Source organism: Centruroides vittatus, unplaced genomic scaffold, assembly GCF_030686945.1.
Source record: "Centruroides vittatus isolate TY-2023 unplaced genomic scaffold, ASM3068694v2 scaffold_1172, whole genome shotgun sequence".
In the NCBI taxonomy this organism is placed as follows: domain Eukaryota; kingdom Metazoa; phylum Arthropoda; class Arachnida; order Scorpiones; family Buthidae; genus Centruroides; species Centruroides vittatus.
The window spans coordinates 1,047,403-1,066,959 of record NW_027122672.1 but is presented as its reverse complement, the minus strand read 5'-3'; the positions used below and the strand labels follow the sequence as shown (position 1 = coordinate 1,066,959).

General features: G+C 30.1%; 1 protein-coding gene across 1 annotated transcript in view; it reads right to left on the bottom strand.

Annotated features, from left to right (window-relative positions):
- LOC136986776 (WD repeat-containing protein 13-like) overlaps window positions 1-19,557 on the bottom strand; it is a 54,147-nt gene that overhangs the window by 29,443 nt on the left and 5,147 nt on the right. The window contains exons 3-6 of the mRNA XM_067284381.1: window positions 9,808-9,863; window positions 8,887-8,969; window positions 4,613-4,667; window positions 1,564-1,685 (exon numbers count right to left, since the gene is read on the bottom strand). Of these exons, the coding sequence (XP_067140482.1) occupies window positions 1,564-1,685; window positions 4,613-4,667; window positions 8,887-8,969; window positions 9,808-9,863 (316 nt within the window). The remainder of the gene's footprint in view (window positions 1-1,563; window positions 1,686-4,612; window positions 4,668-8,886; window positions 8,970-9,807; window positions 9,864-19,557) is intronic.

Sequence of the window (19,557 nt, the reverse complement as noted above, 5' to 3'; positions counted from 1 at the left end):
ATATTTAACAAGTTATTCCTCATAGAATTGGACAAAGATATTTCATTATATTTTTGGATCTGTAGTTTCATTTTGGCATAGCTGTGCTATCCAAAGGCAAAAAAACTGAAAACAAAACTGCGCAATTGTCATCATATCTAATTACTATTTAACAATGCAGTCCAATATTCCGCATCACAAAAAATTTTTAATATATTAGACAAAAGCTTTTGACCTACTAATAGACCAGCATCAGGCCAATGCAACTTTATGTTCTATTTTAGAATGTAAGAGTTCTGCTATAAACATTACACAATCCAAACATGGAAATAACATTGAAATTTAAATGTGTTCTCCATATAAAATTAATAAATTGTACAACAATGTACACGTTTTTGTTGCATTCAGTTTTATGTGGGAATTTTTGTGATCAACATCCTATATGCAAATACACCAACAATTGCTGTAAATAATCGGGCTAAATTTTGGATATATGATTACAGATTAGAAATAAATTTGGCACTGGAGTTAGGTGTTAGGCACCATCTCTTATTAAAATTAATAATTACAATATTTACCAGAAACATTCACTCAAGGCACTCATAAAGTAATACGAGTGCCTTGAGTGGATGTTTCTGGCCATGGGCGCTGATGTGTGTCCAGTCAGTGCCATAATAACCGTCGATGGTTATATCTTATACTTATACATGCTGGAAAAGGAGATTGGACCGAAAGTCCGGGTAGCACAACTGGCAACACGTCCACACAGTAAGCGGGAGTTGCGGGTTCGAGTCCCGCTTCGAACAGATTCTTTTCTTTCAGTTTAATCTAAATTAATTAATTAAATATTATAATTATTAATTTTAATAAGAGATGGCACCTAAATGCCAAATTTATTTCTAATCTATAATCATATATCCAAAATTTGGCCTGATCATTTACGGCAGTTGTTGGTGTATTTGCTTATGATATCGGGTTTCGTTTGATGTGTACATTTGTATTTCAACATCCTATATACTTTTTTGACAATTTTATATAAAATAGATCTTAAGAAAACAACTCAAATTTTTTATGCACATTACAATATTTCTTATGAATCTCCAATAACATTAATACCCAATACATTCTAACCCACACAATATCAATGCCGTAAGATATCGAGCTAGATAAAGGCTTTAATATTATTTTAATTACAAAATATTTCGGTACTAGAGTGAGGTGTTAGGCGCCATCTCTTATTAACATTAATAATTATAATTTAATTAAATAATTTTAAATAATTTAGAAATATTGGAAGAAAAACTCGGCCTGGAGCGGGACTCTAACCCACAACTCCTGCTTACCGTGCAGACGTGTTGCCAGTTACGCTATCCGGACCTCTAGTCCAATCTCCTCTTCCAAATTCTTTTTAATTAAAATGATATTAAAGCCTTTATCTAGCCCAATATCTTACGGCATTGATGGCACATACGTAATATATGTTCTTTATCGTCATTTTTTATAATCAGTTATTTTTAAAATGATATTAGTAAATACAGCAAATAATCATAACATTAAAGAATAAAAATAAAATATATAACATACCGACTTGCTTCAGCAGCATGAGTAGGAACTAAATTTTCTTCTATAGGATGTACTAAAGTTTTCTGTGACATTCGTCTGTTTTCACTTTGTGAAACATTACGTCCATCAAATGAATCACTATTCTGCAATTTGTAATATTTAAAATGTTTTTGTCAGGAATACATAATTCATACATCTACATCTACATCATCATCCATATCATCATCATCATCATCATCATCATCATCATCATTGCTATTATTACATTCCAAACATAATTTTGTATTCTATCATTCAATAAATAAATAATTGTAACTTTAGAATAACATATAACATGTTGTGTTTCAGAGTAATTATTATATATATATGTCGTATTATTTTGCAGTCGTAGTCGTGGGGTCGAGTGTAGGGTTAGCAAGACAAAAGAAAATTGGAGACCATAAAAACACATCCGTTCACTTTCAGGTCCTCACTCGAACTCTCCTTTATTCTTTATTGGTGTTGTTAACCTCATTCCAAAAGAGGCGAGATTAACAAAGTAAATTACAGAAAAATATACAAAAATATATACAAAATTTAAAATATGTTATATATATATATAATTAAAATTTTGTTCTATTAACTAATGTATATATATTAGTTAATGTTTGTAAGAATCTTTCTAAAATGTTTATGAATAATAACAATAATAATAATAACTCTCTTAGTCCCCATCTTAGGTGAGAGAGCTCAGTAATTCCAACAAACCATAAAGCAATGCCAGACAGAGCATAAACTTTGTAGGACTATATCCATATCAGTAGAGTCTACAGAGAGAAATGAAACAAAGAGTATAAGCAGCATCTCAACTAAAACAGACAACTACTAACCAGTGTCTGTTCCCCATGTCAAAAACAGATGAGCTATATACACTTGGCTTTAGATATATAAGCTCACCCAATTCTGTGAAGATAACAAAAAATGATTGTGAAACATTCATGCATTATACTGGCTTAAATGTTGTCTGGGTTAACAAGATCTGGATTTGTGGGTTAGGTAAATACTTGTTTTGAAAAGTCCGCCATAGTCACCCTTGACTACCAGTGATAAATATAGCACCTGTCAAAGTACAGCTACTACATCACAAACACAAACATATTCACCATCTCACTCACATACAATGGATAACACTAACACAACTAAAGTGTTTCAGCAGCAATCCAACCACTGACTACTAATGCCGAAAAACCAAGCCAATGGTTGAAGTAGACTCAAGATAGAAATGAATTCACCATCTGTACCTATTCATCACAAAATTAAAAGTGGACATGATAGCATATGTCTACTTTTAATTTTGCAGACACCACATGACAAATTCACAAAAAATCCCACAGAGCAATTGTTGTTGAGCAGAAAATAGCAATTATACACAATAACCTTATTTTACAAACTATGCTTGAACATATCAAACAAGTTGCAGAAGAGTACATTAACACAAAAACATTAAACACTACATCAGACACTCATTGACAATACTTCAACTTCAGTCACTTACAAAAATGTACACAAGATTATATGCACTAACAAAACATAAAAACAATTACAACTATAGACATACAATAAATTAACATACATACAAATTATTCTATGAAATATTCACTATACAGATTTATATCCCACACAGATCACTAATATTCAAAATACATGTGAGGTCCAGAAATAGTCCCCCAAAAGGGATATGTACAAGTTTGTTAAGTCCAACCCCAAGATTATAACTTTTATAAGTGTCGAGTCGGCGACACCGGACTTTGACATCGACGCTCATAAAGAGTAACGGGAAAAACAAAGTTTTAAGTAAAGAAAGTTTAAAAAGAAAATTATTAAAAATTTTAAGACGCAGTTTAGAAAGCAAAATGAAACTAGAAAAGAAAAAAATATCAAAATGAGCATAGGTGTCATAGTCAACGATTAAACGCGATCATAGTCTAAAAAACGGTGTCGGATAAACCTTCTCTTGCCAACCTTTCCCACGACCTATTCGAAGCTCCATTTACACCTGGAGACAGGTGGTATACCAATGGGGAAGCGAGGAGGAAAAGAGTGAGCCAATTGGCAATGATTCGATTCCGAGAGAATTATAAAACTTCCGATGTCAAGGAAAAAGGAGCTCCCTCTGTAGAATACATCTGTTGTGATTGTCGCTCTCTTCCATTTTTTTTTGTGCTTCAGCTCGCAGCTATTTTGTGCTTCTTCTCTATATCGAACATTGACTCGTCGCCCCGGGGCTTTGCCAGCATTGGAAAGAAAAGGAAAAAGAACTCGAGAAGACTAGAAAACCAAACTTCGGACTTGCGAACACCGACTTAATTGTGTAAGCATTTGTGTCCTAAATAAACGGTTTCTCTGTGAAACACTTGTGTTCTTCTGTCTCCAAAAACTGCCACCCACATGCGTATAGCCCTTAGCCATCCCGACGGTTGAGAATAAAAACTCTCCCCATTTCGGCGAACTTACATACACACATCAAAACAAATAGAGAAAGCCTTATGTTAATTAAATGCACATGTATTACTAATGTGAGTTAAGAAGTTTATGGTGTTGAAAGAGATAAAATAAAGAAAATATTAAGTTTAGAACTAAATATAATTACAATTACCTCCAAAGATGATAAATTACCATCTTCTTCAGATAATAACAGAAAAAGGAATAGAACAAATACAGTTTACGAACCTAATATAAAATCTTAATATTCTAAACAATATAAGGGATTTGAATTTTGAAATTATTTAAGTGTAGCGTAATAGAATATTACATAGCATTTCTTTTAAAAGAAAATATATATAAATTAACAGACAACAATAAATTTAAAAGAATAAATATTAAATTAAATTATAAATTACCAATTAATATTGTTATTACAATTCTATAAATTTCGCACAAGTTAAACAGTACAATTAATTATTATCATTTACATATGCCAGACCATATAAAATAGTAAATACACTGTCTGTAAATAGAATAAAAGATTACTAGGGCTCTGATTAAGTATTGATGAAAACAAAATTTTTTCAGAATGCTTGTAATATATTACCTCTAAAGTTATTCTACTATTACTTCTTGCTCCTAAACTTCTACTTCTTATACTTCTAAAACATAAATATAAAATGTGATTACTACATGTAAACATGTAAATTAAGAAATTGGATTAATTTATATAATAAATTTCATTTATGTATTTTAAATAAAACATAGTATTATATTTTAATTCAATAAAAATCAATCATTCTTAGTCTGCATCATTGAAAAAATTAAAATAATTTTTCTTTGGATACAGTTCAAAATTTATTTTAAGAAACATTTTCAAGATTCTTAAACCTCGTCTAATTATATATGATAAATTATTTAATTCCAGAACTTAAACATTACATTCTGACAATTTAAAAAGATATCATTTTATAATGGACAAACATTTTAAAATTTATAATTTTTAATGAAAATTAATGAGTTTTTACAATTCAACATAATTTTTCTTTGTTATTATTTTAGTTTATTTTACATATAGGAGATGGGTGAGATAGTTAAAGCATCATCCTGTCACTCTGGATGCACACTTCCTCTGAAATTTTCCCAAGCAGTCTGTCCTTGATATGTCAGGTCCTGTATTCATCTGGTTACCCACTTTTAGGGCCTAACAAAACTTACAATGGCTATAGAAAAAGGCCCTTTTAACAGCCACAGAGGAGAAGAAATGTTAAGTTACAACTACTTTGTTTACAGAATGGTTAAAAAGAATAATAATAAATGGTATATAAAAAAAATTCAGAAAAATTTGAAAAGAAAATCAATACTGAGATTTTTTTAAAAAGTTACTAAAGCTAAACGATTACCAGATTACATCAGGCTATATTAATGCTACTAATTATTAAATGACAAGTAATTTGACCTAGAGGTAGGCATTAGGCACCATCTTCTGATAAATTTAATACAGGTATACCTCACCTTATGTCGGTAATTGGTTCCAGGAGAGACGACGTAAGTCGAATTTACTTGTCACTAGGCTAAACCACAAATTACCATTCCCAGTTTTGTATTTTATTTATAAATGCATTTTTAATAATATACGGTTAATAAGAATCTATTTTAAGCTTGCAAACAAATAAATTTTAGTTTTTAATATAGTACAGAAAAAAGTAATCTAAATTTATGAATACATGTACTGTACATGATTGTAAACGTACTTGTTTCCAATTTGGTGATGTTTACAGTACATCGCAGACTCTTTATTTGTGAATATGGTTTCTCTAATACATTATAAAATAAGATGATTTTTTAAGGTTAAATAACAAATACAGTTATTAAAATTATTTTCCGATAGTAGAAAATAAACTAATTTATGTTAAATTTACCAATATTGAGTGGCGCTGATGACGACACCGTTTTCCACGGTAGATATTGAAACTACTGTGGAAAACGCCAATAATGAGCATTTAAAGACCGCTAAATAAGACGACAACACAGAAACACAGATGTTTTCATGTTTCATTCTCTAGGATTTATGATGATTATATTAACATTTACTGTAAATGTACATATTTTAATATGATTTTACGTGCTTTTAACGCTTTTCTAGTGATATTACAACTTCAATATTTGTGGCGGACGGATGTAAAGTCGAATAAAATGACTTAAACTTGATTTTTATTTTTCCATATACTTTTTTGACAAACGACGTATAATCGAGAACGACGTAACTCGAGGTATACCTGTATTAATGTTTACGTGTAGGCCAAATTACTTGATGTTTAATTAGTAATTAGTATCACTAATACAGCACAATGTAATCAGGTAATCATTTGTATTTAATGTAAAAATCAGGTTTATAGATGTTTATATTTGTTACTAAAGCTTTTAAGATTTTTCGTTTTTTATGTTTTATGAAAATTTTCACTATATAGTTTTATAATTTTGATGTATTATTTTTATTAATATCAATTTAATAATTAAATATTTTATCTTACAATGTATAATCAATGTGAAAGTTTATCCTTCCCAAACCCCTTTTTGTCCATCAACCACAGTATTATTAACCATGGCATTTCTCTGGAATGTACTCTTACGGTTGATGAGTATCATCACCCAATATATAACATCATCTTCAATGAAATTTAGCATTTTTCATAAAACTTTAGCTCCTCCTATTTTATCTATAAATTCTTCATTTCAATATAAACCATTCTAATCTATAAGCTATGTAGCTGAAATGCAAACATTTATTCATCCATTAGAAACTTTCTAAAGATTTTCTGTATTAAAAAAACAAATTTATAACTGATGAAATTTTTAATGTAGAGCAACCAAATAAACTATTTTTTTTACAAAAACAATACCAAAACTATTCTCAAATCCAAACAACCAAGAAGAAAAACTGTACTGTCATACATTTTTAAAAATTCCTACATTTAAATCTCTGCTGATGAAGTACTGTCAGAACTGTTTTAACAACATTTACATGGCAGCAAAACATAAAACTTACCCATCACAAATTGATAGGAAAAAATGTGACAAGTCAACGCTACTCTTTCTCATTCTATATTTCTAAATTCTTGATTGTAAATGGAAAGGAAGATTTAAACAATGTTTTAACTTTATTTTATGTGTTTTTAAAAAAACACATTAAAAAAAAAACACTTATTCGCTGTATTCATTTTATTTTTCAAAGTTTGTATTTGATATAAATTTGCATTTTGCAGAACTTGATTTGAAGATGCCAAAAGAATATAGGTAAAATTATTAGGTTTTTACTAAATTGTTTTGAATCTTTTGATCTATTTTCTAAATTGTAATGGATTTTAAAAAAAATTCAAGATTTATTCAATGTATATCAAGTGTGCATGCAAATAGAAAATTGCAAAATTTAAATAATTTAAATTCTGAGAATTTTTTTGAATCGGAAAATACATGGTGTACCAAAAATTCTCTTATTCAAGTTTAGAAAATTGTTTCTTTATACGCTAAAAAATGACAAAAAAGAGAATTACTAATTTAGATTTGTGACAATCTTGAAAGTGTTTTGAACAAATTCATATGGGTGGAAAAAGCAGGAAACATGACTATGTCAAACATGGTGCTTAATTTAAAACAAAGAACACTTTTGAAAGGCTTATTTCAACACAAAATCTTGCTAACAATGTGTGAAGATTTTGAAGAAACAATTTTCCAATGATGTATCACCAAGTAAGCCTACTTTGTATGAATTTGTTCAAAGGTTTTGTGAAACCCGGATCTGTTTTTTGATCATCACATCATTTCTAAGGATTTGTGGCCAACTCAATTCCCAGAATTAACTTCACCAGATTTATTTTTATGGAGGTGTCTAAACGATAAAATTTATGTAAAGCATAACAAATATAATGGCAACAATGTTATCATGTATGAATAGGAATAAATAATATGTCATGGAGTGTATCAGATGGAAGGCAGACACTTTTGGCATCTAGTCTAAATTTCTGAGTATAGCAAATAATTTTTCTACATGCTTTGTTCATTTACATTGTGTACACAAGTCATGTCTTATTCATAAAAAAAATTTGAAAGGTTGAGTAAGGGAACTTTGGTACACCTTGTAGTATAAATATTTATCTATGTTATAAATAGTGTTAATTTTTATATAGATATTTTGCATAAATAAGGTAATATAGTTTTTCATTTTCAAGATTTCTTTAAAAAATTAGTTATAAGCAGCTTAAATGTACTATTTATTAAAACTGTTAATAACTGAATGAATTTAATTTAAATAAAACCTGTTTGGACAATGGTTTCAGTGTCATTATTGTATAGAGTTTCTTCACTTTAAATAAAATTATGTACTTTTAACAAATTAAGCAATTTTCCTGTTACCGATGACAGGACTCATTTAGGATTATCTTCTTTTAACTATTGCATTAAATACTTTGACCGTATTTTATATTATAAATATTTCAGCAGTACTTTATCCCTGGATAATATATCATCTCCATAATTCTCCTAGTCTTGTTGACATTTTTTGTAGATTTAGTTTTACCAAATGTGCTTATATTTTAAGATGTATTTTCCATATTCTCAAAATAAAGATTTCTTTTTTATTCTTGGATTTTAATTTTTTTTTAAATCTCATTTTAACAAACTGTTATATTCAGTGCAAATTTTGTATGTTGTTATTTACCTTTCAACATATTTTAAATGGGTTATTGTCTTTATCCAGGAAAAGTAATTTCTTGTTTTGGTGAACATTAATATAATCAATATAGAAATAAAATAAATAAAATAACTAAATAAAAATAAATACAGTAATATTAAATTGTAGAATTTTACAGAAAATCTCCTTACCCTTGATCCAAAGAAACTCCATATCTTTGTGAAAGTAATTGACTCCGAAGTCTTAAATATTGCTTTCTTACAATGTGATTACACTGGAATATAAATGATAAAAAATTTAATAAATAATCACATCTTAAAATAATTCATTAAAATCAAGAAATATTAAATCATTTAATTTAGTTCTTTATTAAATTTATTATTATTTATTATATGATAATATATTTTAAATTAATATTTATTAATCTGAATAATAAATTTATATATGATCTACAACACTATCCTAAAAACATAGTCATGTATGATGCTGCAAATTGGATGGCAAACAAAACATGGGTACTAGGCCGTAGAGATGGATTTCTGGATAAGAGAGACAAGAAGGGGAAGTAAGTATGAAGAAATCAGAGAAGAGACAAAAACACAATATGAGAAAAGACAATACCAATAGTATTGTGGACATGTAAGATGTATGGACAAAGGATGACTATCACAAGCACTAATAGAATGGGAAATAGACAGAAATTGAGAAAGAGGAAGATCCAGAAGAACTTAGTGAAATAGGCATGAAAAGAAGGAGAGAATGTGGTTTGATAGAAGAGAATCCAATAGACAAACAGAAATGGCAAAAATAAATTCAAGTTTAAACAATTTAACAAAAACCCAATACATTATAATAAAGCTACAACAACTGCCGTATGACATCGGGCAAAATAACAGCTATAATAATTATTATAGTCGTTATTTTGCCTAATGTTATATGCAGTTGTCGTGGCTTTAAATTCAAGTTATCCACTGCATGAAGCCACTGAAGAGTTTAACTGGTTGTATCCAAACTTCACACCAAATATATGAAGCAATCTGGATGCAGCCTGTCAAAATTATTTATACAATTCCTTAACTTAATAAAAAATCCAATAGAAATTTTTGTAATACCTCTTCCTTTGCATTTTCTCTTAATAATTGACTTCTTCTTCTTATATATAATGTCCCTAGTAATAAAATAAAGTTTTTAAAATAAAATTTCAATTCTAAACAGTACAAATATTAGTTAAACAGCAATAAAAAATTTATTAATTATCTGATCAAGAAATATTTTTTCCTAAAACAGTTATTTCAAAAATTTATGGTTTTAATATAAAGAAACAACCCATAAATAAATAGACAACCTTAATGTCAGCAAATGCATGAAGCACTATTAACTCCAAAATACATTGCCACATTGGAGAAGGGTCTCATTCCAATATTATCTGGTGGGCAGGTGGACTAAATATCCACTCTGTTCATGATGATAGAGGTCCTTGTCACATTGCCGAAAAGACACAGAATTGCCTTACAACATAAGGCATCTGCAAGCTTATAGGCCAATCAATCACCTGACTTGAATCTTGTCAAACACCTCTGGAATCTACGGACTGTGTTTTGCAATGATGTTCATAAAAACCCACTTCCTATGGAGAACTTTTATATTGTTTGCATGTCAAGTGAATCAACATTCCACAGGCCAAGAGAGCAGAACTCTGATTCTATGTTTGACCAAGTTAAAGCTTTGTGGTTTTCATACATATATGCAACATTTGTAACATGTGAATAGTGTGAAATAAAAGACAGCGTCTGAAAATAGGGCATTTATTTACTTATGGGTTGCCTCTGTAAATATATTTTAAACTTAACAGATAAACATCTCTTCAAAAATTAATTTTTCTTTATAAGAAAATCTGGTTTTCTTTCACAATCGTCTCTTGCAATATTGAAATATGTTGTATTCTTTGTAATGCACTTTCCACATATCCGTGGGCTTGAAAGAACAAAGGCCAACATTGGCCTTTGTTCTTTCAAGCTCACAGATAAAACATTTATTTCAGTTTTACTTGGTGACTTGCAAAAGGTTGCATACCTTTTACAATTTAAATCATTAGTTCTCACACAACACCATTCATGTACTTTTTATTACCAATATATTATCATCAATATATTCAAAAATCGATAAGCAATTCCATATTTACTATTCTCACAAAATAAAAAAAAGCAATAGACTAATATTGTATTGTATATAATGAGATTATCTATCCATTTCTGTTTACCTTCTTTTATTTGAGACTATTATTACATACTGTATATATTTCTGGTTAGGTGTACATACACATATTGCTGTGATATATTGCTATATTATATTTTATTATATTTGTCTTAACCACTTAAGTAAAATTTTTTATTCATTTATAATGTTAAATTCTTTATATTGGTTAAGGTATATAAGAAATATACTTTTAAGATAATGATGTTGAAAGGATGTTGGCAATGTTTCAAATTTTATTTTCTATTTAACTGTTTGATTTCTGAATGTAAGCAGGCCACTTAATGTAGCCAAAAACATTAATGAAATTAATGTTTTTGGCTACATGTTTTATTAAACTGTATCTGCTAGAAATAGTGTGAAAAATTTGACTTAATATATGTTTATTGTATTGAATAAAATAGTCAACATGGAATTGTCTACAAATAAAATAGTTAATATGCTGTAGTATATTGGAATAAATCTGTAATATAACCTTTAAAAATTTCCTCCCTTGGAACACTTGGGGCAAGGAACACCTGTGTGCTATAGAACGCGAGCTAAATCCTTGTTATCTTCCTACAATAATATTAATGTAAGAAGGTTTCATACATTTCATGCATAACTTGGTTTAAACAATAAAGTAATAAAATTAAATTGCCATAGTTTTGCAAACTGGATAGATATATAACAATTTTATAATAATAAAATTAATAGTATTGAAATTATATGCAATTTATTTTTCAACGATTCAAAATTGATGATGTTATTGTTGTGCAGAGTATTCTAGTGCTAATGCATTTAAATGCAAGGTAAATAATTCCTTCTGATTCAGGGTAAGTAATTTCAGCTGCAAATTCAAAACCAAGTGGAAGATAACTCATCATAAAGAAGCTGTTATTAATGATCCTAAAAATAAGGCAGAAACTAAGAAAAGATTGGCATGTAAATCACTATGATTCAAAATTGATGATGCTATTGTTGTACAGAATATTCCAAATTCCTGTGCTGATGCATTTAACAAACCAGAAGGTGTTCCTTCTGATTCTACCTCATGTTATCCCTTTTAAAAATAAATATTAGTACAATTTTTTGAATTCAGTATTTTTATTACTATAGGCCCTACTAAAAGCAAAACAAACTTGCCAATCAATGCAAATACAGTAGAGCATCAATTATCTGACTCTCAATCAACCATCACATCGGTTAACCGACCGCGTTCTAGTCGGCAAATTTAAATGTCCGCTAGTGATGAGGCGCTACAATATTTGGCTATGTCTTGGCTACTTCAATATTATTTTTGTTAAATTTTTGCATGTTTTAGTTGGCAACATTGGCTCGACCACGAAAGGGAAGCCAGTATTTAAATGAGGCTTAATTTTATTTAACGACGCTATCCAATTGCTGTTCTTAAATCTCGTGTGCGAGATTTAGCGGCAAAAAACAAGTGTCAGCTGTGAAGCAAAAGAAAATTTTGGACTTCTTTTTCTAATGTATAGGCCTACTTTACGTAAAATATGTAACCCGAATATATTTTTTTTTGTTTTATACTGTATTTTTCAATATACAGTACAGTACTACTGTATATTTATTTTGTGCAAAATGAAGAAACAATTTTTAATGATACAATAGCAATGATTATTATTTTAAAAAAAATTTTGTTAGGCTTAACATCGATGAAAAATCAACGCGAAGGAGGTTAATAGCAATATACTAATATACTAATTACATGGGATATACTATACTAATGTATTTTTTCGTACTTTTCGGTTATCCGTTTTTTCAGTTATCCAACCAACCCCAGTCCCCGATTGAGTCGGATAATCGATGCTCTACTGTACTTGCTAGATTGCTCCAAAAGCAATTCAAAAGGATTTGTCTCCTTTACATTCAAAGCCTTAAAATTTTTTATAAAATAATCTATTAAGTTCATTAATATATGGCAGCAGATCGGTTCAAAATTCAAGAAATCTTGTTTTAATTTTGAACCACTTATTGTATTGTAGAATTACTAATAAGTATGAAACATTTAAAATAAATCAATTTTCAATTAATTGTTTCACTTTTAATAATTATAGGCATTATTTCAATAAAAATCAAGATTTTGTTTAAATACATTAGCCTCACAACAAAAGTCAACCACAAGGACAATCTTTAATAGGCCTATTAGGGCCATTAGGATAACCAATGCCAATAATAGTTTCAATGTAATAATAGCCAATGTCCATATCAAAACTGCTACTTCTGTTTGTGTGTATACATTGACCCTAAATTCTTGGAAATTTTTAAAAAATGACATGCATGACACCTGTTGTTTTTCATTTTTGATTGTGTCATAGATTGTTGGCAGTCTTATTGTCATTATATCCTGTTCTTTTGGCTTAAATTTTTGCAAAGAATTCGAGAAGTTTCCACTTCAGTAATTGCAGTGACTTGCAGTTAAACCACCAGTTTGTACTGGCGGTTTAACTGCAAGTTACTACAGAACTTTTAAAGTAAGGTTAGATGGCAGATATTAACACAAACAACAAAACTCCAACATCCCTATCAGAGTATAAACTGCCTTCTGGTCACTAGACTGATCACTTTCCCATCACTGGCCACCTGAATCCTTCATAAATATTTAGGCAAAAGAAAAAAAAAGATATAGCAACCATAACACTGCCTAAAGTATACGACATGATCAAAAAATGAAAAAAAGTAGATACCAACAGAGCAAAACAGTGGAATATATTATATCCCAAGAAAAAATAAATAATAAGACAGAATACTACACAGACAATATGCACCACATCCTTAAGACTAGAATGACTGAACATAAACACAATCAAAAAAGAGGAAAATTATCTACAGCACTAGCAAAAAAGTTCTTTACCAATAAGGAAGCTATTCCTCAATGGGAGGACACTGACATCCTTATATAAATGTAAGATATCCGCCATTTAGAACTGCACAAGAGCTGACTATCACCTTTGCTAAAGATCTGTTAGCAAACAAATAAAGAGGTGGCATCAAGCTAGATTCCTGGGTGTAGCTCGTTTCTTCCCTCCAGTCAAGAGTCCAAACCTGACAACGTTCTGGTTGAGATTCTCTTCAAGCCTTGTTTATTTTTATCTTTAGAGCTTAAGTATACCATACCAGCTATGCATAATATGTATAGTAGTCTTTGTAATCCAGCATATATTGGACTGGTGGGTGTCAGATTACAACAAATTGTTGAATTAATAGATTTTATATGTATGTACTGTACAGTAAAGAATGCATATGGTTCACAGGTTAGTTTGTATTAACCACTTTGTTCTTATTTTTATTGCTATTTTAGTTTTTATATACTTTATTTTATTTTACTCACTAATATGCACATAATGTTCATATATATATGTTATTTCTTATTTATTATAATTTTCATGTACAGCACATCTCCAATATTGTTAGTTTTAAAAATTATTAGTATACTAGCAGATAGGCCCGGCGTTGCTCGGGCAAAAGTAACAATAGCGAAGATTAAGATTATTACGTTATAGTCAACCTTACCCATTTTCACAGAATGCAAGAATTGGGTTCTCCTGTTTCCAGACTAATTAGAAAAATTTTAGGGGGTCTAAAAATATTTCGATTTCCCGCAAAAACGAAAAAAACTGCATCTGCGTCTTGCATGTCACTTTCTCTTAACACTCCCATTGTTACGTAACACTTCCATTGTTGACATTTCCATTGTTGACACTTCCATTGTTGATAAAAATGTTAAGACTTAATCCTGTCCCTCTCTCCCGTGGGGAGAAATTTCGAAAAATCCCTTCTTAGTGTGCATTCTTGTGATGTACCCTGTTTACCAAATTTCAACTTTCAACCGTTTGGGCTCTGCGCTGATTATTATTATTATTAAGTTGGGTTAAGTGAGATATACTCAATTAACACCGGTGGCTGTGTACTATGCCGAACCAAAGTCAAGGCATAGTAACCAAAACAGAAATTAAAGAAGTGTATCAGTGTGTGTGTCTGTATTCAGGAATTTTCTCACAATATGACATGTATTCAATATAGTGGCCTTCTGTAGAGTGATGTATGTGTTTCTATTCAATTCTAATGTGCCCAGGCTTTTGTGTAGTGTGTGTGGTATGACACCTGTAGAGGAGAGAACAACAGGTACAATAAGCACCCTATCCATCCTCCACAGATGCCTTATTTCCTGGGCGAGTTCTGTGTACTTGCTTATTTTTTCAGTGCATGCGTTTTGTATATTGTGAGTGTTTGGAATGGATATGTCTATAATGTATGTGATTTTATTGTGTTTGTCAATGAGTGTGATGTCTGGTCTGTTGTGGTAAATTGTTTTATCTGTGATTATGGCTCTGTCGTAGTACATTTTGTGCGTGTTGTTTTCCAATACTGTCTGTGAAATGTATTTGTAGTATGGTTCGTGGATGTCTACTAATTTGTGTTTCCTTGCAAGCTCTTGGTGTATTATATTTGTTACTTGATTATGTCTGTGTAAATAATCTGTTTGTGCCAAGAGCTTGCAACCAGAGGTGATGTGTTGTATAGTTTCTGGCATGATGTGACATTTTCTGCATGTGTCATTTGTGAGTGTTGCATCTTTGAGTATGTGTTTTCTGTAGTTTTTAGTATTTATGACCTGATCCTGTATGGCAATCATGAATCCTTCCGTCTCCCCAAAGAGGCATCCCCGAGCTAACCAGCAGTTTGACGCAGTTTTGTCAACAAAATCATGGGCCAGATCATAAGGATGCCTGCCATGGAGTGCCTTTCGAGCCCACGATTGCTTAATGGTGTCTATGCTTTTTATATGTTGTGTTGTGTCCATATGATGTGAGTGTAAGTTTAATGGTGTGTTATTCGAGTCTGCTAGAGTTACTGCTTTATGTAATTGTGATGTTTCTTGTTTTTTGTAGAAAAACTCTCGCAGTGACTGTATTTGTTTGTAGTGAAGGTTAACTATGTCAATCAGGCCACGTCCGCCATCTTTACGTGGAAGGGTTAATCTTTCTGTGGCAGATTTAGGATGATGTTGTTTATGCTTAGTAAGTGTTGTTCTTGTTTTCCTTTGGAGTTGCTCAAGATCTGTGTGAGTCCAATGTATAACTCCAAAAGAATATGTGAGGACTGGGATGACATATGTGTTTATTGCTCTAACTGTGTGTTTTACATTTAACTGTGTTCTGAGAATAGCATTTAACCTACTTTGGTATTCTTTAATTAATCTTTGCTTTATTTGTGCATGTTCTGTTAGTTTGGCCTGTTGGAATCCTAAATACTTGTAGAACTCGCCCTCTTCCATGGATTCAATAACGTCTCCATTTCCAAGTGCAAAATCTTCTTTCTTCAGGATTCCTTTTTCTATGTGAACTGTTTTGCATTTATCTAGGCCAAATTCCATTTGTATGTCCTTGGTGTATGAGTGTGTGATTTGTAGGAGTTGATAAAGTTGTTTTTGTGTGGATGCATAAAGTTTTATGTCATCCATGTACATGAGATGTGACAGTGTAAACTGTGTTGTTTTTTCATGTCTGATATTGTAACCATATTGCGTGTTGTTTAACATGTTGGATAATGTGGCTAAGCAGAACCAGAGAGGACTCAAGGAATCTCCTTGAAAAATTCCTCGCCTAATAAAAATTTGGTTTGTTTGTATGGAAGTGTTATGAACCCTGAGATGTAGTGTTGTTCTCCAGTGCTGCATAGTGTTTTGAAAGAATGCAATGAGTGATGGATGTATTTTGTACATATGTAGAATATGTAGCAGCCAACTGTGTGGAACACTGTCGAATGCTTTTCTGTAGTCTATATAAGCCATGTGTATGTTTCTGTGTTGTTTGTGTGCTTGCCGTAGAATGACTGAATCTATGAGTAACTGGTATTATTATTATTATTATGCCTCGATTATTATTATTATTATGCCTCGATTATTATTATTATTATTATCATCAACTCGTCTCGATTATATATATAGATAAATTCTGTTATATCTCAACAGTTTGAACTTAAGCTACAGATTAGTTTGGTTCAAAACTTTTTAAATGCAAACAGTTATCATCATCAAATTGTCAGAACAAAGCACGAAATGTATAAGATTTGATGATAGAAATGTAAAATCCAAAACAGTGCTTAATCAAATTAAATATTGCTTGTTGAAGTCCAAAATTAAAACTGGAATAGATAACATAATATAATGCATACCATACAAAATTTTCCACCAAGTCCTGGCAAATTATGTATGGTGTGCATTTTATTGAGTTAGATGTTGCATGCTTAAAACTAAAAAACAATGAAAGTTATGATGTTGGAGGGGAAGAGGAAAGTCTATTAAAAATGTCAGGGAAGAGAATCCTTGTCCTGCTATTAAGTCAAAGTTCAAAATTAAATGTTTTCAGATTTCCTCTTTCTAATGTACGGTACATGCATGAGTGGGTAATATTTTTTATTATCCTATATGAGTGTCAATTCATGGTAAATCCTGAAAGTTTAAAAGCAATGTTTCACCTTCTTTATTGATAATATAATGTAATTAATAATTTTAACTAACATATGGGATATCAAAGGTTTCTGAGATATTTTATAAAATAAAGAAAATAAATGTTAAAAACTTAAATGATTATTAATATTGTTTAATTACAAGATATTTGAAAATTTCAAACTAAATCAATTCCATAATTTAATTAAAAAAACATTTAGTTTTATTTTTAAGAAGTTTAATTTTGAATTGATAGATTTAATGTTTTCAAATCAGAATATAAAACAGCTTTTGTTTAAATTTTAATATACAAGGTGGGCATGAAGTCATTCCTTATAAAATTTTATTTTGCCAAAATCTGTTAAATTAAAAGTGTTTGGTTTGCACTGAAAAATAAAGGAATATTTAATTTCTTTTGTTTTTTTTCCCCACCTTCCTTTTCCTTCTTTTTTCCATAGTAAACAATAAGAGTTAGTGTATACCTGGACCTTTTTTGTAGCACCTCACTTGAACAATCTGAGTAATTTTACAACCAGATGATGCATTACTATATTGGTGGTTAAATGTTTGAGACTTACTCGATGTCATATTTCCTGACAAAGAGATTAAATGTGATGGTCTGATATCCTGGTCACCATGATCACCGTACAACCAATCACATTATTTATTTTTTTGTGTTTTTTTTTTATTATATGCTTTTAGAAAGATTAAAACTAGCTTCATACTGAATTACTGAAATGAATCACATACAATCAAAAACCTTTAAAATCCAGTAACACAATTTTAATGAAAAGTCGTGTATTTTACGGGGGGGGGGAAGAGAGCAATAATCTCATGGTTCTACACATTACTTTTGTATTGTAAAATAAATAAAATAAATTATAATCACACTTATCTTTAATTACCATTTTTTTCCCCCAAAGACAAATATTTGCCCTATTTTAAATTCAAAAACTTATGTTTCTGCCCTAAATCTTTATATAGAGCATTCTATATATGTCTCCACAAATAGGATAACTGCTTAGATATCTTTCAATGATAAGATTATTTATAAAGGAATATTTTTAGTAAGCTATCTAAAATAAAATACGAACAAGAAATTAATAAATAAACCAGCTTAATAAATAAACCATACAGTATTTTATGACGATAATACATAAATTGAAGTATATAATTTCAAAAATACTTTAAATGATTTTTATAATAAAAAATTTTATTATTAAATACTTAGGAATTTTTCAGAAAAAATCTATCCTGGATACATTGGAACCCACCCCTTACCATCCAGTCACTGTCATATGCATGGCTTAACCTGTAACAAGTGTAATTAAAACAACCCTCTTACTACCTTGAGAATGGAAAGAGTAAAATAAAAATTTTTAAGAATATTTTATATAATATTTATTAAAAATGAATATTTAATCATCTTTTTGTCATATTCACAAACTGACTTAAAGAACATAAAATACTCAAAACCACCTTTTTAAATCAGCAATATGTTTATTCTGGGATTTATAAATTGACTCTTAAAGAACGGTCCATCAACTACAAGGACTCTGATAGTATCTCTCAGGTATAGAGATTACTATATGAGGTCCCCAACCAAGTAAGACTAGAGTAGTTAATGAAGTAACAGTACCAGGATGAAAAAATAATATACTAATAGATACCACGTTTATGTATTTATTTGTATTATTGTTTTTGTTATTACCACATCAAAAATTATGTAACTTCATTCCAATAAATTTTAATCTTTAAATAGTACATGTAACATTCTATAGTTTGAATTGTATCCAGGAATTCTACATTCAACTGAAGTGTATTTCAGTTAAATTCAAAAACTTTAAGATTAAGTTTGAATAAAACCGATGAAATTACTGAAAAAGTTTGTGAGTGAAGAATAAACTTGTTATTTGGCTGCAATTTGAAAAAATTGTTGACCTATAAATTCCCACTGTCAGCTGTCCGGCTGTCTTTCCTTAATCTCGAGAATGAAGTTAGCTAGATGAAATCTGAGACCAGATATGGAAACCTTAGAGGAAGGAGGCCCGATTAACTGTACCCAAACTTCCGATGCAAACTGGAAGTCGCATTATTTCAATTCAAAACCTCTTCCCTGAAAGCAGTTAATAGATGACCAGCACGACTCAATTGTTAA